Source organism: Harmonia axyridis, chromosome 1 (genome assembly GCF_914767665.1).
Source record: "Harmonia axyridis chromosome 1, icHarAxyr1.1, whole genome shotgun sequence".
Lineage (NCBI taxonomy): Eukaryota > Metazoa > Arthropoda > Insecta > Coleoptera > Coccinellidae > Harmonia > Harmonia axyridis.
The window spans coordinates 11,111,035-11,137,218 of NC_059501.1; the positions used below are offsets into that span (position 1 = coordinate 11,111,035).

The window sequence follows — 26,184 nt, forward strand, 5'->3', positions numbered from 1 at the left end:
AGTTAGCAACCCATTCCAAAAAAAAAATTCGAAACTGAATGGATAGCTTGGAAACCACCATGAAATTTATAAATTGGACAAGTATTAACCAAGTGCTCAATGGTTTCTTCTTTACCACACTCACATAGTTGGCTATCAATAGAAGGCCATTTGAAGAGCATAATATTACAACGATCATGACCAGTCCTAAGTAGATTTGAAATACACCAAATTTTCCTGGGAAGATTGAAACCTAGAGCTTCATCTGAAGGGTCAATGATAATACTTTTGTTGAAGACATTACCAGAACTCCATTCCGAACGCCAAATTATCTTGTCACTACCATTAGATTGAAGGAAAGTATTAATCCATAAAGGTTTGCGAGACTTTAATCTGGCATTTTTAATTTCTAGGAGCTAAGATACAATTGGAAATAAGTTTGGGTAGAAATTAAATTTTTCTCTGAGAGGCAAACACATTTGGACAACTAGATCTCGTGATTCGCGATCTTCAGTATTTTTTTTTTGATCACGTGGAAGATAAGGTCTATACAAGGATCCAAAATCGATTCAAAACCTTGAAGTTGAAAGTTATCGAGAACATAAAGCCGCAAATGTGCGAATTGGTCATGATTTCCTTTAAAATGTACCCGTTTTTTCAATATCGACATAACATTTTGTTCCGAGATGGAATTGGTGGCTTTCTTTTACCTATAACATTTCATGTTAAAAAATTCTCATATGGTGTCTATCGATTTGTTAGACTGTAATCAATACGTAATTGTAACAACCAAATTTGCGTACAAGTAAATCTTGTATGCAGGCACCCAGAACACGAAAATTTTCTCCGATGCTGTTTCTCCGAAATACCTCTAGGTAAAATATAGCGAATTTGAAAGTTTGCTCTGAACTCATCCATTTTTGCATGAGTTGTCGCGCTCTGCTGATAGGATCTCAGGATTAAACTCGAGACCTTAACGGAAGACCGCTCCACTCTCAGTATCGATCCAGCGCACATAAATCTCCGAAGATATGAAGGTTCATTTACTCATGATTGCATAAGGAAGGAAAATTCATCAAGCATAAATACGGAAGATCACACTAACAGTATTATTCATCCGCCCTTTCGTATAGGGATCAGCTTAAGATGGGAGCTTCCCTTTCACTATGATTGATACATTTTCTAGAAAGGTTTCGAGATGAAGACGTCCCCCGTCTGCTGCTTATCGGTCACCTTGTGCTCTACTTTATCCGGATTGAATAACTTTGAAGTCCTTTATCAGCCGTGATTTCGAGGAGATCATTTTCCGCTCGGAAGGTTTTTCAAGGAAACGTAAAGGAAGACTGATAGCGGGATGTTTTTAATGGGGGATTTTTTTAGTTGAATCTGAACAGGATTTTCGGATCGTGGTTTTGGAATATTTACACGCGGCGTATCACACACGGCGCTAAAAAAGTCCCGAGCATGGCCGGTGACATACCACTTTTTTTCTTATGAGGTTAGTCTGACGATATCAATTTAATCCTAGTTCCCTAGGTCTAGGGTATGGAAAATTTTACGAGAATTTTTGACAATAAAATATTTAGGTGAGTTCGAAATTGGGCTAATTATGGATCGTCAATTCTAATACCGCTTACCTAGTTTTCGTAGAATCATCAGTTTGGAGAAAATTTGAAATCGAAATTTGGGAAGAAACACTAAAAATTTAATCTCTATCCGAAAATCGTTATATTTTCTGAAATATTCGAAACAAAACCCTCAAAGATCGAAGATCGAGTTCTGATCTAAAACATAGTGAGGTTTCAAGTGCGTAGCTCACATCCAGGAGAAGTAGCAGCCTCGGCAAATTATCAATATTTTTCTCGAAAATATCAGATATTTACCTATAATTTATAAAATAATTGACTAATTACCCAATCGAAAGAATTTTCGTGACCTTAGTAACCAAAATTATCAATGATAAGGTACAATGTTCCCATGAAGGAGCTTTTAATTTTCTTCAATTTTCTAAGGTCTAGAGTATGGAAAATTTTACGAAAATTTTTGACGACAAAATTTTCAGGTAAGTTCGAAATTGAACTCATTAGGGATCATCAATTCTGACAACGGTAACCGAGTTTTCGTAGAACTCGCAGTTTTGAGGAAATTAACAATCGAAATTTGGGAAAAAAACACTGAAAATTGAATCTCTATCCAAAAATCGTTATATCTTCTGAAATATTCGTCATAGACCCCTCAAATGAGGACGTACAATATTACCACGAAGGAGATTCTAATTTTTTCAATTTTTTAAGGTCTAGAGTATGGAAAATTTTACGAAAATTTTTGACGAAAAAATGTTCAGGTTAGTTTGAAATTGGGCTCATTAGGAATCGTCAATTCTGACACCGCTAACCGAATTCTCGTAGAAGTCACAGTTTTGAGGAAATTTACAATCGAAATTTGGGAAAAAACACTGAAAATTGAATCTCTATCCAAAAATCGTTATATCTTCTGGAATATTCGTCATAGACCCCTCAAATGAGGACGTTTTTCAAAGATCGAGTTCTGATCTAAAACACAGTGAGGTTTCAAATGCGTAGCTCACATCCAGGGGAAGTGGCAGCCTCGGGAAAATTATCAATTTGTTTTTCGAAAATTTCAGATTTTTACCTATAATTTATGAAATAATTGACTAATTGTCCAACTGCAAGCATTTTCGTGACCTTAGTAACCGAATCAATCAATGATAGGACAAGGAGCTTTTAATTTTCTTCAATTTTCTAAGGTCTAGGGTATTGAAAATATGGTTAGTTCGAAATTGGCTCATTAGGGATCGTCAATTCTGATAACGCAAACCGAATTTTCGTAGAACTCGCAGTTTTGAGGAAATTTACTATCGAAATTTGGGAAAAACACTAAAAATTTAATCTCTATCCAAAAATCGTTAAATCTTCTGAAATATTCTTTATAGACCCCTCAAATGAGGACGTTTTTCAAAGATCGAGTTCTGATCTAAAACACAGTGACAAACACGTTCAAAAGAAGTGGCAGCCTCGGAAAAATTATCTGACGCCCATGCTTCATGGAATAACCTCGTATCTTTGGTATAGCCTGAATCATGTCACAATAGATAGCGTTTAGCGGAAAATGTTCAGAATATCGATTTAGTATATTCAATATGCTGCAATATGCTCAAAAAATGTTCCCTCAGGATGCCTGGAGCTATATAACAATATTACATGATCAAACTGAAATGAAAAACTGTATTGAAATTTCCATCAGTATGAACCATGTACGCGCCATAATTTTATTCAAGGAAAACTGTGGAGCAGCATCTGTCCTATGTATACTTTTTATCTGCGATATTTCATGAAATAATTTTTAATAAACGAGAAGACAGAAAACTCTTGTATGGTTTAGCTGAATATAATATTCTCTCTATGATATTGTGCCTCGAGAATACCATTCATTCGAGGTGAATTTTCTTTTGATATAGCTTTCGTGACATATTACATGATATATCATTATAGAGAGAATCACTTTTCCTAATCATTACCAGTTATGTAGTCTGTCTTTATTTCAATAAATCAATACAGAATCTTCTGAGAAAAACGCTAACTAATTCAAAGAGCAATACAAGAACTGCAACAAGTGCAACATAAAATTGATTCGCTTTCTGAAGGAGATATATGCAGGATATCTTGTCATCAAGGAAAAGTTAACATTAAGACTACAAAAAGAAACATTCGACACAATGTCCAGGAGTATGAATAGTTTTTGCTGACTAATCCAAACGGATAAGTATGGACTTGCTGATCATGCTCTTACCGAAGGACATTAAACCTTATTCTCGAGGACAAAATCATCTTACATATCAACAGCAAATACCCGTGGAAAAATTTGAAAGCCATCGAAATATACAAACATTTAAACAACATCAAGAGAAGAGGAGAAACACCAAAAGTACAGACCACTTAGTTACTAGCATTGATCTCACAAAAACGAAATTTCTCAGAAATAGAGAATGAGATGCTCACCGCAGCATTATTGAAAACCTCAGGTGAAAAGCCTTCTAGATCACAGCTAAAGAGACTGGAATTTTCCAATTCGGTCGAACAATCCAGCCGTGATAGACTTAAGCATTATTATCTCCAGCTTTGATGAAAATTAGTTAGGCAAATGAACCACTAGCAGAAATCTTCATTCGAATTCAATATTCTCTCCAATTATTTGAAAATCCCTGAAATCCATGTGGAGAAACTTTTAGCATTACCAACCGTTCCGACTCACTGTGCAGCCAGTCGAATGATTTCATTCATAGAAGGAACTTCGTGAATTAAACACTCTGTTGGAAGTTTCAAATACACCTATTTATAACAAGTTACAAATTCGGAAAATTATGTTCCTAGCAATGTGTTCACATTAACCAACTACAGAAACTTTATAAGTTTGAAGCTTCCCGTAGCTTCAAGTTTGAACTGTGTCATTTCAGGTTGGTGCTCTCATGAATTATGAGTTTCCGTTGTTCTTGAGTCTTCCAAAAGATTAAATCAGACTTTGAGAGAATATTCTAGGATGCTTTGATATGCTATGATGAAAGGTTTCTAGAGACCATCAAAACTAACGACGTAAAAAGTTATTTCATCTTACTAGTACAGTGTATTTAACTAACTTGAATAGAGGTAAAATGGCTTGATAGTCTGGGTTACTTTATGACTTAAGAATCACCCTCTTCTTATGTATAGTACTGAAAAATATCTGCTCTGTCATGTTTGACTTTCTTTCCAGACTTAGATATAGCTCTGCTCGACATACGAGTACTACACAACACAATAATCATTACATCATCATCAATCTACATCCATAATATTTTCAATTGATTTTTCGAATTGAATGTGCCACTTTGTTGATTTTTGTACTCAATACTCGTCCATTTAGGCATAAGCTGTACTCTTGGAGAACATAACACAAGGAATTCAGTGTAAACTGAAGTGATTATTGATTCCATAATTTGTTTGTTGCCTGAATAAGTTGCCTCCATAGAGCTTTAGGTTTCAATATCGAATTCTGATAAGTTTCTCCCTCAAACTTTACTACCGATTCTTCTGCATATGAGATTCATAATATCATGATATTATGAATATAAGGAACAATACAGGCCCTAGAACAGTTCCTTGAGGGTCGAATGCACGAATCTCATTTTATCCATTACAAATGTAAATTCACTTCAATATTTCAATCCAGCTTGACACCTTGTTCTGAAATTTCGCTATGCATTTCTTGAAGCTTAGTACGAGTAGAGGAAAGTGATATCAACTGTGAGCAGGCTCTTATCCGATCATCTTGTGGCGGCTTCTCATAGAGCTCCACATAGCAACAATAAACACAGCACTCGGTGGCCTAGAGGTTAAGACTGTAGACTCACTCACCGAGATGCGACAAGGTGCCGGGTTCGAGTCCCGGCGGCTCCCGATAATAATAAATTCTCCAAGCGTTTGTGACACGGCACACACAAATATAACAAAGTCACACTGATGAGTCCGGTTTGTGTGTGTGCCAGGGACGAAACGCATAAGTAGGCATATGTGGAATCCTACAATCTCAAATGATAAGTAGGTACCTAGGAAAGGGTCACGATAACTTTTTCAGATAAGCAGCTCAGTCTTTGCTTTATACTAGCGAAAATTCCCATGTAAACTTTCTCCTATCCAGGCAGAATTCGATAAGAGGCAGTGTCGACAACGAGAGCTGTAAATCTTCGATTTGGCTTGTTACAGCACCAGGATAGTTACTTTTTCGATGTAACTAGATCGCTCGTAGCTATAACGTCCGGGTCATCATCAATCTCTGCCTGCTAGTTGTTGAAAAAAATTTGATAAAGATGATAAATTCAGCTATGGGTTAGAGGAGAAACAATCTTGACGTGGAATGATAATAGATGTCATTAATCTTCCAGGCTACTATGTTCTCGGTTTCACGAGTTTCGCTGTTGTACAATGCAGGGAACGCTGAAAGGAAGACGTGTGTTCTCATTTGTGTCGGGTTTTCGTTCACTTGAAGGGGATATGTGATCTTCTGGATTACTGCATTCATGGCAGTATCTGGAGAAGAGACCTCATTTTTGATTGGTCGGAATTAATGTGATGAAGTTGAACTTATTTCTGGGGTAGTTCGTATAGAATATGTATGTTGGCTGTTCCTCAATTTTCTGGGTTACTTCGAAATATAGTTCACCAAGAATTCTTTGGAAATATAATTACTCTTTTTTTCTATCGAATAAAATGATTTCAAAAGAAATCAATGGATGTTTGTTTCATTAACGTTGGAAAATGATATCAGCCCAATGACAGCCACGGCTACGGATGCCTGAATTCTTTTTTTGAAATTCATACATTTGCGCCAGTATGTCGTCGATAACATCACGAATTACATACACGAATCGTCAAAAGTCTTGGCCCCTCTAGGTTTCTGAAGAAATAAACAATCTTTCCGGAAATGAGATGAATATCTTTCTCTATTTCAACTGCAATATATTTGATAGAAAATCTTTGTTTGTAACTCTTTGATGTATGCAGGATGAAAAAAAATAGGAAAAGTGAAAAAAAAAATCGAAATTAATATATTATTTATTATTACTTTTTGATTATTTATAGTTATTTCCCAACTGATCAAGTCATTATTGAAATTTTCAGGCAAATCGTTTCATTCTTCCTGAAGAGCTAAATTTCATCCTGAGATGTTGAAGGTAGGTTTAGGCTATTCGATATTGCTCTCCCTAAGTAATTCCAAACGTGCTCTACTGGATTCATGTCTGATGTGTTTGCTGGCTAGTTCATTATCTGGTTATTGTGCTCTTGAAAAAAATGTTTTGAACCCTTCGTGTACAGTGTGGTGGGGCGTTATCATCCTGATAAATTAAATTATCCCAAAATTCGTCGCGCAAAGGAACAATGATTGCTTCAATTATGTTTTCTACGTAGATGGCATCAGTCATTATTCGTTCAACGATAATAAGAGGGGTACAGCGACACAAAATTATACCCCCCCGCACATTATTGATGCGTCTTGAAAGGACACATCTTCCCGAGCGAAATTGAGTCGCTCTAGTCTGCCTGGACCTCTCCCAACCCTATCTCGTCGACTATTACTTTGTAAACCGAATTTTATATAGTAAAAGCCCCTGACCATTGCCGGCGGGTTGCTCTATGTCCAGATGAAAGCCGAGGTACTCTCAAAGGTCTTCTTGCCTTTAAATTTTGAGGAATGCAACCGTCTTCTATGGTACTGGTTGAGACTACCCGTCTCTAGGTCCTCAAAAAATGACTTCGAAGTGATGTTAAAGATTTCATTCGATTCCTTCGAGTAAAAAAATTATGATATAATAATCTGCCCTTGTAGATGTTACTCTGGGTGGACCAGGCACTGGTCTCCGGGCAACGCTGCCGATTTCCAGGATTCCAGGAGAAGAGCCACTATGCGCCTTACTGAAGTTCGTGGAATATTCATATGTTGCGCATTCTGGTGATTCGACGAAGCTTCTTGATGTAGGGCTTCTATTTCTGCCCAACAAACGGATTTATTGGATAACCCGGTATTTTCCAAGAAATATTCTCAATATTACAACTCTCGTTATTCGCTGAAAACTGATTAAGTTCGAAAACACCTGTATTCTCCGGAATAAGGAACTTTTTTTGCTGCTCTATTGTTTTCATTTAAGTTATAAGATAGTGAAGATTCCATGCACAAAAAATTGTTATCTGACATTCAACAAGTTGATAGTTGATAGGGGGGCCAAGACTTTCTTGACGAAGTGTGTATTTAAATTCTTTAATTGATTGTGGAGTATTGGCAAAGATCTCATTTTTCAAGTGGCCCCAAAGAGAAAATTCTGAAACTGTTAAATCACAAGATCTCAGTGGCTATTTATGATCATTTCTTCGAGAATTTACATGGCTTGGAACTTTTCTTGTAGAATTGGGATTGACATCATGAAAATAAACTTCGTCTACATAAGTATCTTCCAATTCCGGCCATAAAAAATCATTGAGCATTGCTCTGTGGCGCAATCTATTCGCCAATAGCACCAGCCTCATTTTCGAAAAAGTGAGGTCACACCACCATCCCAAAAACCAAACCGAAACAGTGACATATTAAGGATGAGAAGGCTTTCCAACAAGTATTCTTAGATTTTCCGAGTCCCAAATGCAACAATTCTGCTTATTAACTTAGCCTCCGAGGTGAAAATCGGTCTCATCACTGAAGGGGGTTTTTCAATGAAGCACTGTATCATTTTGACGAATTTCAAGGACCCAATCAGCAAAGATATACGAAATTGCTCATTTACGGGCTAGAGTTCTTGAGTCGACTGAACTTGAAAACGCTTAGGACCTAGTTCTTCATGCAAAATACGGTGTAATGTCGTTTGAGGAATGTCTAATTTCCAAGATTGATGAGGAATGGAGAAAAATGGGTTTTCGTCAAAATTATTCGTCAGAAACATTCTCAGTTGTTCTTGCGTTGCACACGGCTTCGATTTTTCATTAGCTTGTCCCAATAGCTCGAAGTTTTTACCCAAAAGAGCTTTGGTTTTGGGAACTGTGACTGCAAAATTTTCACGATTTTTGTTGTGAATTTTAACAATTTAAATACGTTGTTGAAGGGTGTACCGTTTCGTTTTGGCATAGTTTCACTTGTCAAATGTCAAAAGGTGGCAGCTTCGAAAGTGTGCTGCTCAGATATCAGGTATTTCGAAATGAGATCTCTTCTTGTAAAGCCCTTCATTTACTTCCAGAGTAACCTTTGAAAGCAAAGTATGAGTATTAAACTTCAGATGACCTGAGATTCTGGAAGCAAAAAACGATTCTTCTCACTAATCACCCTAAGAGCGTCATTCTACCAAGGGAATGAAACACTAAAATCGAGATAATGAAAGAACCGATATAAAAAATTAATGAATGCAAACGAGCCCTTGGCGCATTCAACGAACACATCTTATTGCACGGCTCTCCGTTTGCATGGAGGGACAACTTCAAAAGCCGAGCACGAGAACATGTCCAGTATCGTCAGCCAGTTCATTCTCTATGGATGAGATTCCCATTCTAGTCAAAGAAACGGTCTAGAGCGTGACGCCCTCTGAACCCGAATAGCAGAAACGAGGGCCGAATGCAAAGCGAAGACCGTCTGGCATCGTTGTTGCAACTTAACGAGAATAACAAATAAGCACGTGGATACTTACCTGGAGTATCGACCGCATTCCTCCACAATTTCAACAACACCCTGAGGGTTCACACGAGGGTAATTACACCGGCGAAAGGAGCTGAAATATGCATCCACTCTGCCGAGCAAACGACCCTGGAAAAAGAGAAAAACGTCAGGTTTACATTTCAACGGCGTTAAATATCTAAAGGGGGAAATCGGTTTTTGTGTATTATTCAAGAGGATGTGCCTGCCGGTGAGAATTTTTTATGATGCGTTGAGTGAGGGAGAACCGTTTATTTCAAGTTGTCACAGAATGTGCATGCTCGTTAATATGATGGTGAATTTTCGATACTATACTCAATGACAATGCACAGAAGGAACGATATGTCCATCTCTTTTCCCTCCCTAAAACTATAATAATTTATTTGAAAACCAAAGTAGGAAGTTAATTGGAACAAAAAGGAGACAAACTGATTTTTTCATCATTCCAGCTTTAGCATATGAGCGTAGGAGAGAAAACTCTTCTCGAAGTCGGCTTTGTCACTTCCTGCTAAGGGAGACATTCGCTCACTCCCGGATACCTAAAATATCAGAAGGATATTTCTTAGGTATAGGATGTTTTTTTTCGAAGTGTATAACTTTAAGTTAGCATTACTGTTCAAGATGGCGACCAATTCAACACCTGTTGAGTGATTTATTCTCAGTTTGGTTTGGCAATTTATTATAAATAGACTCACACCTGAACAACGCTTGCAAATAGTGCAATTTTATTTCGAAAATAATGGTTCTGTGCGGAATACGTATCGCGCACCACGTCCATTTTATTTCGTTTAGCGATGAAGCGCACTTCTGATTGAATGGCTACGTCAACAAACAAAACTGCCGCATTTGGAGTGAAACTAATCCTCAAGTATATCGAAACACCGTTACATCCAGAAAAACTGACTGTTTGGTGCCCTTTATGGGCTGGAAGAATCATTGGTCCGTACTTCTTCAAAAACGATGATGGCCAGAACGTTACAGTCAATGGTGATCGGTATAGAGTCATGATTACTAACTTTTTCATTCCTGAATTGAACAACAATGATGTCCAGGAGCTGTGGTTCCAACAAGACGGCGCAACATGTCACACAGTACCACAATCGATTTATTGAAAGACACGTTTGGTGATCGCATAATTTCACGTTTTGGAACTGTGAATGGGCCTCCAAGATCTTGTGATTCAACACCGCTAGACTACTTTCTGTGGGGCTATGTAAAGTCATTGGTCTATGCGGATAAGCCACAAACCCTTGACCATTTGGAAGACAACATTCGCCGTGTTATTGCCGATATAAAGCCACAAATGTTGAAAAAAGTCATCGAAAATTGGACGTCCAGATTGGACTACATCCGTGCCAGCCGTGGCGGTCATATGCCAAAAATCATATTTAAAATATAATGCCACAAGATTATCTTGCGAATAAATGAAATTCATGTCAATCGAATAATCCATCGTTGTTTTATTGCAATTTCAAGTTCTATAGCTCTAAAAAAAACACCCTTTATAAGTGTCCAGTCCTCGTAGCACCTTTGGTTCTTGTGGACGAGATTTCGTATCCTAGGTTTTTTTCTCACCGTCTTGCAGTACCTCAGAAGACAGCTCTTTGCATTATGTTGCTTTTATTGATATTTCTATTGAGGTTTTTCAGTACTATTCTAGTTGTTGAGATGTTGAATATAAAATTGTATACCAATTGCGTTCTGGAGGTCGTCGAATCTTGTTTCATAAAGATATTGGTCATAACAATTATGCCTCAGGATGGAATGAAAACTAATCTGAATCTGCTCTTCTACCTAGTACCTAGTTGATCATCTTTCATTTTTTCTTCAAGCTTATTTCGATTGCAGGCTTGATCAGTTTTTATATTCCTATTAATTGCATTCCACAATCTATATCCCAACAATTAAATTATGTCAATAGAGGTAAACAGCTTTACATTACAATGTTTACCTATTTCTAATCCGATTATGGAATTGTTCGTATTTATACCTTAATATCATATTCAATTTTGAATAATTATTCGAAACAGATCAAACTGAAAGCCAGTGTGGGTTATAATCATTCCCAACACTTGCGATGAAAGTCCTTTAGAGAGAGGTGGAATTTAATCGATTACTTTATATGACTTTTCCACAATTCAGCGCCAAAGTATTTTGTCGATAACATTAAAATTTTACCAGAATTGACAACCGAAATAAAAAAATTTCGATATATTCATTCACCAAATTACTCTAACAACCTTGAATAAAAAATGTAACTAGTAAGTACTATTATTTAGGCTGATGCCTCACGCATCGATGGAATTGGTATTCACTGGAACCAATATAATCAGATTTTGATATTGACGACCAGAAGTGTTTTGCTGTGTGTTTTGTGGGATTGGCAGATAATTATCTACTATTCTCTGCTCTCCTATGGCACAACTGTTAACTCGGAACTCTACTGTCAACAAATGGACCGTCAAAAGGAGCCAGCACTGACTAATAGGAGAGAATATGTGTTCCATAAGGACAATTCCAGTCCACATACAAAGATAGTGCACGCCAAAAGCTCTGGGAGCTTTGTTGGGAGGTTCTTATGCATCTACCTTATAGTCCGGAACTGGCACCAAGTGATTACTATCTGTTCTTGTCCATGGCGAACAATTTTGGTGGTGGAAAATTCCCTTTCAACATAGGTTTGTGAAATCTCAATTTTGTCAACAGGGACAATCGCTATTCTACCTTCAACGTGGCAACAAGTTATCGAACAAAGCGGCGAATATTTCACCTAAATCTGATCATTCTGACAGTGGTAATCAAATCCTTGTTTTTCATGCGAAAATAATGGATTCTTTCTGCTAGAACTGAAATAATAATTATTCAGTAACTGATGAAATTAAATCACTGAATAGAAAATATATATTGAAAGATATATCAAATTCAAAGGCATGATAGAGTTCATCAATTCAATATTTGTGAACAAAAGGGCATGATTGAAACGTAGAACATTTTGGCCTGGAAGTTAGCTGCTGGCTATGCTCCCACTCTATCAATACATAAATTTTCCAAAAAACGAGTGTGAATAAAACGTGCATTAGCAACGTGCAAAATTCTATCTAAACCGTTTCGAATAAAGCAATTTACCAGTGAATTGCCTGTTCATTGAACGCCCACAACGGCAACAAAAATGAATGCTGGATAAAAGATAGGAACGAAAAGTGATTGAGCCCTGAATTACTTGTTTTCATTTACATGCTGATAATTTCCATCATGAAAGCAATCACGTTTGAATTGTACCTCAAAGAAAATGTCATTCTCAATATTGGAAGCTATACGCACCGCTGAATTGATTGCCTTTCAGCCTGTTACAGATTTATTAAACTGAAAATGGATTTTCAATGTGCCTTTCGCATTCCCTCTTGTTTAGGTCCATCGCCATGCCTGGAATTCTTCGATCCCTTTTATCCTGACAGGCCGTGTTATTTACTGGTGTCTCTATTAAGAGAGATTACATAAAATTTTAGCTGGGGTCAAATTTCATAATTCTCCTCTTGATACTCATGAAAACATTTTGCTAGAAGCTTAAACTTGGTGTCGGGGGCTTTTGAAGGCCCGTTTGTTGCACCTTTTGGACACCACAGAAAAATTATACTCTGCGAGATAGAAATGCATCACCAAGAAGATTCGAGTTTTCTGACCAAATATGATAAAAATGTGAATAACTGATCGAAGAAATCAAATGAAATTTGAAGGCATTTTTTATGAATGTTGTATTACACCTTCCTTTGACAAACAAGAAAAAGTTTCAGGAGAAGGTAAAAACCGAAAGAGAAACACTCTGGTGGAATTTTCTGGGGTTGGATCATTCCAAAAAGCTTCTCCGAAACTTTGACACTGCGAGATCTAAGAAGTATCTAGATCTCATCGAGAATATACTACACCTCTTCACTGGATTCCTGAAAGGGCACTGTCGCCACAGGAAACACTTTATGAGAGTGGGTTTAGAAGAAAATGTTGAGTGCAGATTCTTTGGAGAGGAGGAGGAAACTCCGGATTATCTGATGACGAAATGCCTCGTCATCACTAGCCAACGCAAAATCCGTTCTGGACAAGAAACTTGTAGAAGTAAGGAAGTAGCCTCCTTGAAGCCTGGAGTTCATCAGAATCCTGGAACTGAAAGGCGAGCTATAGATCACACTATGGAAAAAATAGCTCTATGGCAATAATAGCCCTGTAATTAATTCTTAAATCTTAGACCTTCTCTTTCAGTTTGAAACTCCGTACACTTATTGGCATGGATTCGACCAGGTGATCGATTTCTTCCAGATGTTTCTGGATTCTTGAAGAAATTGATGAGCTCTTTGAGAGACGAATTTTTGTCACCCAAGTTTGGCCTCTTTAACTATTTTGGGTAGGTTTGAGTTTTCAGGAAAGAAGAGTTGACAAGAATTTTTTAATTCTTTTGGGTTGTCTTGTTGTACCTATTTTTCTACTCAATTGTATGTACATCTTCTTTGGAGCCTGATTGATAAACTTTTGGTTTATTATAAAAGTTGACTAGATGTATTCGGCTTTATACGAACTGGCAGTAGATAAGTACTTACTAAGTTTGAATATATGGGATTATTGTTGCATAAAATAGGCAAATAAAGTATGAAAGATCAGGAAAGTATTGTTTTAGGAAATTAGAATTAGAAGAATTAGTAGAGTCAAGGTACCGAGATTCTGGATCGGGTTCATGATAGGATTATTCAGGCGTAGAAGAACTGATTGAGTTTAGAAGGAAGTTTTCATTCTCTTTATAACAAAAACAATATATTTTATATTTGGTATTCCAAGAAGTGACCGGGCTATCAAACATGGTGCTCATCTTCTGTTATTTCTTTTTGGGACCTTTTGACAACGGGATTTTTAAATTATTGAATTTTCTATTGCACACGATAAAATTCGATGAAAAAAATGAAGCTTAACGTCATTATAGTTTTAAGGTTAATTTTTGACAACTTTTTCTTCTCGCGTAATGTTGAAATTTACACATTAATATAGATAGTAAAAATAATTAGCATGAATCATAGTCATGATATATTATACAGAGTTGCTAGTGGCTGGACTAGCTCTATTAGAAGATACGTCGAACAAAGCGCTGTGACTAGATCTGCGTATAACCATCAATGCTGCTTCACACAATTAGCAAGTCAACCGCTCGTTCAACAGAAGCCCCTTGAAAGCCTGCTCTGACTTCAATGGGGATGGAAATTTGAGACGAACTGATAGCTACTCGTCAGGAATTTCTCTGAATTCCTCCTGAAAATTTAACTATGTAGTTCTTTGAAGTTTTACTGCTTTATAATATATTTTCAATACGACTATCTTTGTGATGCAATGCAGAATATTTTCTACCAAAAAAAAAATTTCGAGTGTTCAGATCAAAGAATAATATTTTCAAAAACAATATTCATTGCCTCAAATGGGTGGTATCATCTATATTTGCTGATATTTTCTTTTTCACAGGTTCGAAATTTTTATTTTTTTTTAAATACACAGTCTGATCGATAAAAAAAAATGATAGAACTGACTTGGTGTCAGAAGCATTTGATCACTTGCCATCATACCCCAATTGGTGACTATAGCACTACTAGATACCTAAATTTATTACATTGATAAGATTCATTATGATATCTTCGTCGTCGTTTATTTTATCTTAACGGATCCTAATGATCCGATCTTTCTGAAATTTGGCATGGACATTCGAGTAATTATATGACATAATATACAAACAGAATGTCCACTTTATCTTATATGTTGTTATGGAAATATTTCGCATTTTTGTCCATATGCTGCTTCTATTATTACGGAAACGCGATCAACATGTCCCAGCTCTACGTGACTCTCAATTGTGAATAAAATATAATATAACGAGTCAGGAATGAAAAATAAGAAAAAGGAGTACGTTTTCCAAGAGTATAAAATATCATAAGATATCACTTATCTGGTAAATGTTTCGGCAAAATGCCATCCACATAACCATTGTCAAACAGAAGATTTCCACGTTATTACGTAGGAATCATATCGAAAGTTACCCAAGGAGAATGCACGCCATCGAAGAAGAGTAGCGATATACCGGTTTTACCCTTGTTAGGGATCATCAGTACCTCATAACTCAACCCAAGATGACGAACAAACGAAATAGCAGGCACCTTATTGAACGCTGGCAAATGCAAAGCAGTTTGTTCACTGCGATGTGTCACCCAGCGGACAAAAACCTAACTACTTCCTCCACGGGTACCTCGAAAAAGTAGATTCCCACGTCAATTAGGAGTCAGGAATGCCTTTATTTTGTTTTCCTACAATTGCTATGAAAAGTAGCTAACTGCACAGCTTACTGAATTCCTAAACGATGTATTGCTCATACTGTAAGAAATATTATTCCTCACGGCTCTTTACCCACACTATGCTCGATAGACCAAAGAAATTGGGCTTTTTGAAAGTCGTTTCTATGTGAACTCAATCCTAGGTACTGTCAACGAAAGCTATTTTGAATTGAAACAGGTACACTACTTGTATTATTTGAATTTCTGGAGTAGGGAAAATTTCTTCACTTGTTGCACAATATACTGATCCTACGACTTCCTCCTGAGAAGATATGTACCTCCAAATGGTACATAGTTTTTCTATGATAACTTCCGAACGAAATCTAGTACTTTTTTGAATTTGAGTAAAAACAAATATCAGTACCTATATAAAGTTTTGTTTCTGATACTCTCTTCATAAGTCAAACACTAGGAACAGACTGAAGTATTGTAGGAGAACCATTTAAAGGCACATTCTTAGAAGGTCGTCGTAGGAAGAAAAAAAAATCAAAGCATTCCTGACTTCATATACTTCAATCACACCTTAGAAAGCGTCACGTGCTGCCAGGTCACCCTGTATATACCCCTAAGATTGGATATGTTGATTGAATCTGTTGTCACGGAAATATTGCATATTTCTTTCCTCATATTTTTTTTTGATTTTCTATGGTTTTGATCTGTTTAGAATTCTTTAAAAGCTTAAAATACTTATTTAAGATGAACATCCTAATAACCTGTTGGTTCTGTAGTCTGGAAAATATTTGATAATTTTTTTGGAGAATATTTTTTAATTTTCTCTGCTTCTGGTGATCAATGAAAAATACCGGAATGAGCTTCAAAATAATTTGTTTCATCTTCAAAATCCCATACTTTATTTATGTTCAAACTTAATGTATACAGTGAAGCTTTATTGAAAAATTGAACAAAACAAATATTGACAAAACAAAAAAACAAAGAGAAGAAACCTTCAATACAATAATTTGATGGCATTTCAATCTTGATGAAGAATTTCTCACCACAATGCCTTAACCTTGAAGTCTTCTAAGCGCACAAAAACGAACCCCTTCTATTAACTAAAACGAAAGGGTTAAAACACCATCATTCTGAAAGAAATCAATACTTGACATTCGATCTCCGCCACTTCCAATTATCTCCTCAACGTCGATCTTCAATTCGGGTTTTTCCCCCCGTTCATTCTGGAGTTGGAGGGCCCGGAATCAATGAAACCAAATATCCGGAATTCAATTCCCTAGGCATTTTCACAAATGAACAGTTCCATAAGAACTAATTGCCTGACCGTCGTCTCTCCGTGGAATGGTCACTGCCTGTACAACGTCCGCAGCGATCCTCAGGCTCTCGCAGGATCGCAGACGTCTGGCTCCAGTGGCGGCGCTGGGCGTCAGCTATGTCGGCGACCGCCGACGGGTTAGCGCCCAAGAGACCCCGCAAAATGATGGACAATGTATATTACCATATATTGGAAATTCCAGGCGTTTTAGCAATGCTCTATAGTCGGCTATTCATCTGACGTTTCGCCTGCTGCAACGACAGGCATCTGCAGAGGTTACTAGGTCGTAGTTTGTAACTCGTCGCTAAAATTTTCAGAACGGAATGTCTTCCAAATTGACGGCTGTTTTCTGTTGTTGACTCCGTTTGTTTGTTGTTTCTTTCAAGTGTTGCTCTTCCTAACACATGTTCACCGTACTGATGACGGCCGAAAGCCCGAAACACGTGTCTACGGTTAGCACTTCTCTGTGAGGGACTGTCCTTATCCTTTTATACTTTGTTTTATGAACAATTAGCCTCGTAAGCCTTTTCATATGTTGTCTTCGGGAATGTCTATCGCATCTGGACGCTATGAACTGGTGGTGTTTCTTCTCTTTAGTTGAAATTATTCGATCATTTGTAAATTTTGATTCAGAACCTAGACTTTAAACGAAAATCTTGTGATTTTCTTTTTACTTTTTAAAATTTTTCCATTAGTTTAAGGACGTTATACATATGAAATATTGCATTGAATTTGCAAATTTCAACGAAATACATTATAGGATATGTCGCTATCGAAATATTAAATTTTTTTTTGATAATCGGCTCGAAAATTCAATAAATCCTATAACGAGATCAATCCAAAATTTTGAAAAACGCTTGAATTTATATTCTTGGTTCACCCGCAAAATCATTCAACTCAATTGGATCGGTGGTCACTGAAATATTGATTTTTTTATCGATATTCTTCTTAACTTTTCTCTGCTTTAGTGTTGGGATCAACATTAACTTAAATCCTTCATTCATACTAAGATGACAATTTTCATTTCCATTAAATTCTTAGATTTGAAATCATCAGAGAAATGAATTTCGGAACTGCCATTTACATCAATCAGTCAGATTTCGTTCATTAACGACCTCAACCAAGGCTCAACAATAACTTATTCTGAAAATTTCACGTTTTTGGGTGGTTCTTGATTCTTGAAGTGAATAGGTACTGATAGAACAATTTCTTTAAACATTGTTATAATCATAACGTTTCGGTAAATTTGGTTTTGAAAAGGGAAATAAGGTCTATGGTGGCGAATTTTTGCATCGAAAGCACTAGTCCTATTAGAATATCAGGATATACACTAATACTGCACTGAGAGATTGTATACGTGAGGAACGAGAGTATCCAACATAGCAAGACAGTTGGAAAAAAAAACAGGCTGGTAGCCTATAACAAGAGAAAGAAGAAGACACTAGGACGTTATTACTTAGCTTTTTTCATCTATTCACACAAGAGTCCAAGTTGGCCTTGTTGGTTCAATTCACTATTTCATGATTTGGCTAAGTATATAACCTTTTAATTTAACTGAATCTGCATAGTATTTTGTGTATTTCATTATGAAGAGAGATTTAATAGTATTTCATATGATATTTTTGATCTTGAATGTGACCTGATTGCATTGGATTTGATTTTATGATTGTATTTCGATTATGTATTACAAGATCATAGATCATATTATATACTACCACTTACAAAAATTTGGATTCATCGGTTGAATTTTTTGATTGTTTTTGAAGTTGATGATAAAATAAAAACTTTATATTGAAAGAAAGAATTGAAGAAATAAATATAAAAATTATCTTGTTAATAAACCCTCAAAAGTAATGAAGCAGGAAATGTTTATTGGTTTGTTTCATCTATTAATTATTGTACATAGAATAGAATAAAAACATTGTTTCTTGCCAGAATTCTTACAAGATATTAGCTTAACTACATTTACCGTTTTTTTTTTGCTGGGGAATGAATGTGGCGTCGCAAATCTCATTTGACCGATTTCTAGCGCCGCCACTGCCTGGCCCTTAATTGATGCGAATGTTCAATTGATTCCGGGTGGGAGAAATACAGATGGTCCGAATTGGATACATTCTTTCACGGCGGGCCGTAGGGAATCTTATAATTACGTTCGGCCTACCGCTTTTTTTTCAGGGCCCGATCGCTAATTGAGATTAGATTGGTGACATCCAGAGGGAGACATGCTGTATGGATCACAAATTATGTGAAGAAAGTTAGGGAGTGATCGAAGTTTAGGAAGAACTGGAAAAATTCAATTCACTGATGAAGAATTTGAGGTCGATCCTGTACCTGTTTCGGTTGATTTCGTTAACTGGCAATATTTTTCCGATGATTCACGACTTCAAATGGAATTTTGTTTCTCCAATGAAAATAATACTCTTTCTATAGTTGTGAGGTTCCTCGTCCTTAGCACTTAAAAATTTATATAAATATTTGTAGGTTTGGTTAATCGATCGTCTAGAGGTATGATTCGATTACCTGGCCTTTCGTCTTTTTCTCCGTGACTTTGTTGGATTTGCAATAATTAAACTCTTTTGAATTATTTACATCTATTTACAAAGCCACACTTATACAGTACAAACTCAGTATTGAGAAGATCCTAATTACGTCTTAATTACAAGTTTCTCACTACGGTACTGAATTTCGTCTTCAACTCGTTTGTTGATTACTCGAAACGTCTTCGTTTATCAAGTCTTCGTCGTACTTCAAGTTTTCGGTCGTCTCGTCTCTAACTCGTTCGCGACTCGTCTTAATCTAGTCCGCGAACAGTCTTTTCGTCTTACATCTCAAGTTGACCGACCGAACTTTACTCGTCTTCGAGTTTACTTCCACTGACTCTCTGCCGATTGGAACTACCCTGTCTCGGATATCGACTTCCCTTCTTTCGGCTTGACCACACCCTTAGGGAAAGTACCATCCCCTAGTCCAATAAGAGCTTTGCCGTACCGCCCACAAAGATCTTCGCGGATTCCTGGAAATCGAATATTCCCGAAGGACTAGAACCTGATACACAGATGTGATACATATGGTACGACCGTATTGTGTTCGAACTTTCTCAACCCCCCAATAAATCTCTTCAAGATTTACCACTCCATGACATATCTTCGACACCTCGAAGAATTACACATCCTTTTTACATTATATGTACAATAACAATTCGTTCCCTGTAAATTCATTGAAACTGTCATGCCCTCGACACTAGAAAAAGCATCCGGTTGACCATCGCAATTATTTAAAGGGAACAATAACTGGATCCTACATATTTATCTTGATGTTCTTTACGTATGAGCTACACGCACTCTACATTCAAATGAATTCAAATTCTTATGGAACCTTCACTGTCTACTGGAATACCCATAGCTACCAAATTTCATAAAATTAATGGTGAAGAAAAAGCTAATCGGCTAGAATGTCTGAAACTACGTATATATCTTTAGTTCAAGAGTTCGCATTGTCAAAATGGAGAAAAACACTCTTGGTCCACATAATTTTATATATCTATGTTGTGTCCAATTGGTGAATAAATGAAAGAGAATTCAAAAGCAGCTTTGTTTGCGATATGTATACTGCCGAATGGACGGACAGAATCGAATTCAGACACGGATTCGTTATCGTGTGGGACCATTCTTGGCACAAAATTCAAAAATTACAGACGATCTCTCAATATATAATCGAAATAATTACAGACTTAATGTCCGATTCCAAGGAAATATTTATAAAAATTTATTTTTCGAACATTTGTAGATACCTCAGCTTATTGATTCACATTGATTTCTTTATGATATATGAAAATTCAGTTTTATATGCCAATATACAGTTCTGAGTCCCAGGGCTAGAAAGCTTTCAGCGCTTTTCTAGAATTTTTATTTTTTTCATTAGGTACATTCACTTGTATCCATTCAGAATGGTATTTTTTCAACGGAGGAACAAAATTCATTTCAGTTAATAAAAGCTATCTTTTTTTTCACAGTAGTCTTCAAACTCCCTGAAATGAACTGGGTATGTAGTGGAATAAACTGTTCAAATTAAAAAAAAACAGAAATCAAATGTGATTTCACAATGAAAATAGACCGAGAGAAATATGCTTTGAAATATAAAACTCATTCGATATACAACAAAAATCATCATTTAATATCAGATTTCGATTGATGTTTCTGGTCATCAAACAGTCGATGGTATGATAAAATATCAAACCGCATCATATTTCATCTAGAGTCGAATGATTGAACGATGAACTCCAATAAATTAATCAGTGGACTGAACTTTGTGACACCAAATTCCAGAATCCTCGAAATACTTTCTGTTGAATTTATACCGATTCGATTGCTTTCTATGGTTGGAATATAACTGCCAAATATTTTATGCATTTATTATATCGAATTTCGAATATAAATTATTCTTTATACAACGGCTATTTTGACAGATTTATAAATGAAAAATTCCAATATTACGCTGGAATCGAGTGTACGAGGCCTTCGAAACCGTAATTGAAAAGACTCTAAATACCACCCATCGTTTAGAATAGCGCAACAGAAATTCATATCGACATGCCACAGAATAACCTCCATCTGACCTCTGTTCACATGGAAATTGAACTTGCGATAGAAAGAATTTGTATTCATTTTCCACGACCGAATTTTGAATGAGGAATTCCTGATTATGGCGGATTTGGGAAACACGAAACTCATTTGGATTTTCCCTGTAATATGTCACAGGTATTTTTCGTCCGTTCTAGACGAAAAATTGATGAATTCTAGAATTACGTAAATTGTATTGATGGCAGTCAATGATGTGTTATTTAACAGGTAAATTTTCTATATAAAAAATCATCTATGAAAAAATCAACAGACTTATGCGACATTATATTTTTGTTATTTTTAGTTATGAAATTATTATTATGTAATAATTATAATTATAATGATAATCATTATTATGTAATATTATTATTAAAAAACAATAATATTCCTAGTTCCAAGATTGAAGAGGAATCGAAAAACCTGGATTTTCATACACATTGGAGGCTATAGCGATTATATTCTCAGTTGTTCTAAAGCGAAGTACTCGGCTCCAATTCTTAACTTCATTAAGTTTCAGCATTACCGACCGAGAAGGCTCTTCATGACGATACCCAAAAATTGCTTAGTTTTTGCGAACTTTCACTATTTTAGTGAAGTGACTTTCAAAAAATTCAACAGGGTTCTTAGGTTTCTCGTATCATAATAATTTAAACTTACTTATATATCAAAGATATTACTATTTTTGAACAGCAATATCAAAATGTTCATAAATGTATGATCCTTGAAGAAACAGTTAATAAGTACTTATGTAGGATCCAGTCTATTGTTCCCTGTAAATAATTGAGATAGTCAACCGGATGCTTAGTCTCTTCAAGTGCCAAGGGCATGACAAATTCAATGAGTTTACAGGGAACGAATGGTTATTGTACATAATGCACAAAGGATATGTTATTCTTCGGGGTGTCGAAGAAATGTGTCAGGTCGGTGGTAAAACTTAAAAGATTTATTGGGGGGTTGATAAGGTTCGAAGACAATACGGTCATGCCACATGTGTTTCATCTTTTTTCTCAGGCTCTAGTCCTTCTAGAATATTCGGTTTCCAGGAATCCGCGAAGATCTTTGGGGGCGATACGGCAAAAGCCCTGATTGGACTAGGGGGATGGTACCTTCTCCTAAGGGTGTGGTCAAACCGAGAGAGATCTATTTTCGAGAGAGGGTAGTTCCAATCAGCAGAGAGCACAGTTAAGATTAAACCAAAGATGTGTACAGACGGTACAGTTTAACTCAAATCAAAGACGAGACAAGTTCGGTCGGTCAACTTAAGACGTAAGACGAAAAGACGGTTCGCGGACTAGATTAAGACGAGTCGCGAACAAGTTAAAGACGAGACGACCGAAAACTTGAAGTACGACGAAGACGTTTCGAGTAATCAATTAAACGAAAGTTAAAGACGAAATTCAGTACCGTATACCGTATAGTAGTGAGAAACTTGTTATTAGGACGTTAATGGGATCTTCTCAATACTGAGTTTTCACTGTATAATTGTGGCTTTGTAAATAGATGTAAATAATTCAAAAGAATTTCATTATTACAAATCCAACAAAGTCACGGAGAAAAAGACGAAAGGCCAGGTAATCGAATCATACCTCTAGACGATCGATTAACCAAGCCTACACTTTTTCCATTATATGAATATATAATCGAGAAGTCATGTAGAATAAAATAATGGAATGCTTTGATTTCACTCAAATTTCATCATTAATACCTTCTTTTGATTCTGTTCAAGTTCAAAAAAATAAAAAATTTATTTCTACCGTAAATTCTGCTCTCCCATTTACATAATTGATTTGAGAAACCTCCTCAATTTAAAAACCTACATTTTAATCATCTATCGGATTCATTTCTAGTTTCTAGACCTGAACAATAAATATAGAAAATAAGGTTATATCCTTATGGTCCTCAACGGTCAATGCCCTCAACCTTCGGTTTGAGGTCAAAACTCTATTCTTTTCACCAGTTGGGTCAACTTCCAGTTGAGGTCGAGCTCAACCTACGGATTGAATTTTAGTAGTTGACGTTCGGTTGAAATCAACCGACGGTTAATCACCCTTTATAATACCGGCTCTGGGTCCATTCTAAAACCCGCGGCATTCGAGATCAGAACCTACCTTGAAAATTTTAAGTTTCTAATTCTCTGCGGCCGAATATGAAGAATCTAAGCATTCACGACCAAATCAGGCTTCGAATTCGAAAATTCCGAACATCTCGACAAAATGATAGAGCGATCCGTTTGTCGAACGACCACCCAAAGACATCCAAACCAACACAATCGACAAAAATTTCATCACCCAAAAGATTATCTTCAATCTTCCCCCAAAAATTCCACCGATTGAAAATATATATCCTGCACAATCACGGAGACAGAAAACGTAAAGAATCCCCCCAGGGGGGTTACAAACTTCCCGCATCCGCCGCCATTTCCGAATTCATCGGATCTCTTCACACAGCCATCCCATCAGAATCGAAAATTTCATTAGAAAAATGTTAACTGAAATCGAAGCGACCGATCCGCCAGGGGGAATATAAAAGCCGATCCCTCCCTTTCATATCTTCGGGGATGCGAACGCCCTAGATGGCAATTCTTAGCGCCGCATAAATAGGCATCGGCGGGCGTCTTTTCAGGATCGTCCGCTCACCTGTAAATCTGGGGGAGATATAGTCGACGATGACCTCCGGATGTCTGAGACCCACGGAGGAATTCGAATGGGGAATTAGGATATGAAGGAGTGGCGTTCTGATGTGGACATTATGTTCATGAGAGTCGTAAAATGTAGAAAGTTTCGAGGATTTATGTATTAGGTGTACAACTTTGCTTCCGCCGTTTTGCAATACATGTCTCTAGCGAAATGAAGAGATCGTAATGGATGTTTTTTTTCGAGGTATATTACTTTAAGTTGGCATTAATATTCAAGATGGCGACCGATTTAACAGCTGTCAAGTGATTTATTCTCAGTTTGGTTTGGCAATTCATCATTAATAGACTCACGCCTGAACAACGCTTGCAATTAGTGCAATTTTATTTCTAAAATAATAGTTCTGTCTGGAATACTTATCGCGCACTACGTCCATTTTATTTTGTTTAGCGATGAAGCGCACTTCTGGTTGAATGGCTACGTCAACAAACAAAACTGCCGCATCTGGAGTGAATCTAATCCTCAAGTGTATGTCGAAACACCGTTACATCCAGAAAAACTGACTGTTTGGTGCGCTTTATGGGCTGGTGGAATCATTGGTCCGTATTTCTTCAAAAACGATGATGGTCAGAACGTTACAGTCATGGTGGCCGGTATAGAGCCATGATTACTAACTTTTCATTCCTGAATTGAACAACCATGATGTCCAGTAGATGTGGTTCCAACAAGACGGCACAACATGTCACACAGCTCGTGCCACAATCGATTTATTGAAAGACACGTTTGGTGACCGCTTAATTCCACGTTTTGGACCTGTGAATTGGCCTCCAAAATCTGGTGATTTAACACCGCTAGACTACTTTCTGTGGGGCTATGTAAAGTCATTGGTCTATGCGGATAAGCCACAAACTCTTGACCATTTGGAAGACAACATTCGCCGTGTCATTGCCGATATACGGCCACAAATGTTGGAAAAAGTCATCGAAAATTGGACGTCCAGATTGGACTACATCCGAGACAGTCGTGTCGGCATATGCCAGAAATCATATTTAAAATGTAATTTATTAGATTTATTTATTTAGAATATCTTGCGGATAAATAACATTCATGTCAATCGAATAATCCATCGTTGTTTTATTGCAATTTAAAGTTCTATAGCTATAAAAAAAACACCCTTTAGATATCATACAATAAGTTAAGGTATTTGTAAACATAACGCCATCGAAATATTAGTCGATTTGTGTCTGCATCATAAAATTATTCTTGATTAAACATGTCAGCTTACGAGTAATTTGCGGAAGGTTTTAATTTTCTGCTTTTATATGAGAGAATCTGCGGCTGAGGCTCATCGAATGCTCTCAAATTCCTATGATGAGGCCGCTGTCAGTGAAAGAACGTGAATAGAGTGGTTTCAACGGTTCAAGAAAGGTGATTTTGACGTCGAAGACCAGAATGGCGGTGGAAGAGAGAAGGTTTTCGAAGATGCAGAATTGGAGGCATTACTTGATCAAGACTTGTGTCGAACGTAACAAGAATTGGCAGGATCATTGGAAGTGACCAAATTATTCATTTAAAAACGCCTGAAAGTCAAGGAAATGATTCAGAAACAAGGAAATTGGGTGTCGTACGAGTTGAAGCTGAGAGATGTGAACGGCGTTTGTTTGCTTCTGAACAGCTGCTTGAAAGGCAAAGATGGAAGGGATTTCTGCATCGCTTTGTGACTAGAGACGAAAAAATGGGTTCATTACGATAATCAAAAGAGCAGAAAAGCATGTGGATATTCCGGCCATGCTTCCACGTAGACGGTCGAATCGAATATTCCAGATCCAAGGTCATGCTCAGTATTTGGTGAGACCAACTCGGCGACCGGCGTAGTGTATTATGAGCTGTTAAAACCGTCCGGAACAATCACAGGCGATCGTTATCGAACGCAATTAATGCATTCGAGCATTGAAAGACAAGCGGCCGCAATATAACGAGAGACATAATAAAGCGATTTTACAGCATGACAATGCTCGACCCCATGTTGCGAAAGTGGTCAAGACATACTTCGTAACGTTGAAATGGGAATTCCTGCTCTACTCTCCGTATTCTGCAGACGTTGCTCCCTA

At 36.9% G+C, this 26,184-nt stretch overlaps 1 protein-coding gene across 3 annotated transcripts in view; it reads right to left on the reverse strand.

Annotated features, from left to right (window-relative positions):
• Positions 1-26,184, reverse strand: part of LOC123670709 (LHFPL tetraspan subfamily member 6 protein-like) — a 176,202-nt gene that overhangs the window by 42,390 nt on the left and 107,628 nt on the right. For all 3 annotated transcript variants that reach the window (XM_045604240.1, XM_045604238.1, XM_045604239.1), the window contains exon 3: positions 9,197-9,312. In XM_045604240.1, the coding sequence (XP_045460196.1) occupies positions 9,197-9,312 (116 nt within the window). The remainder of the gene's footprint in view (positions 1-9,196; positions 9,313-26,184) is intronic.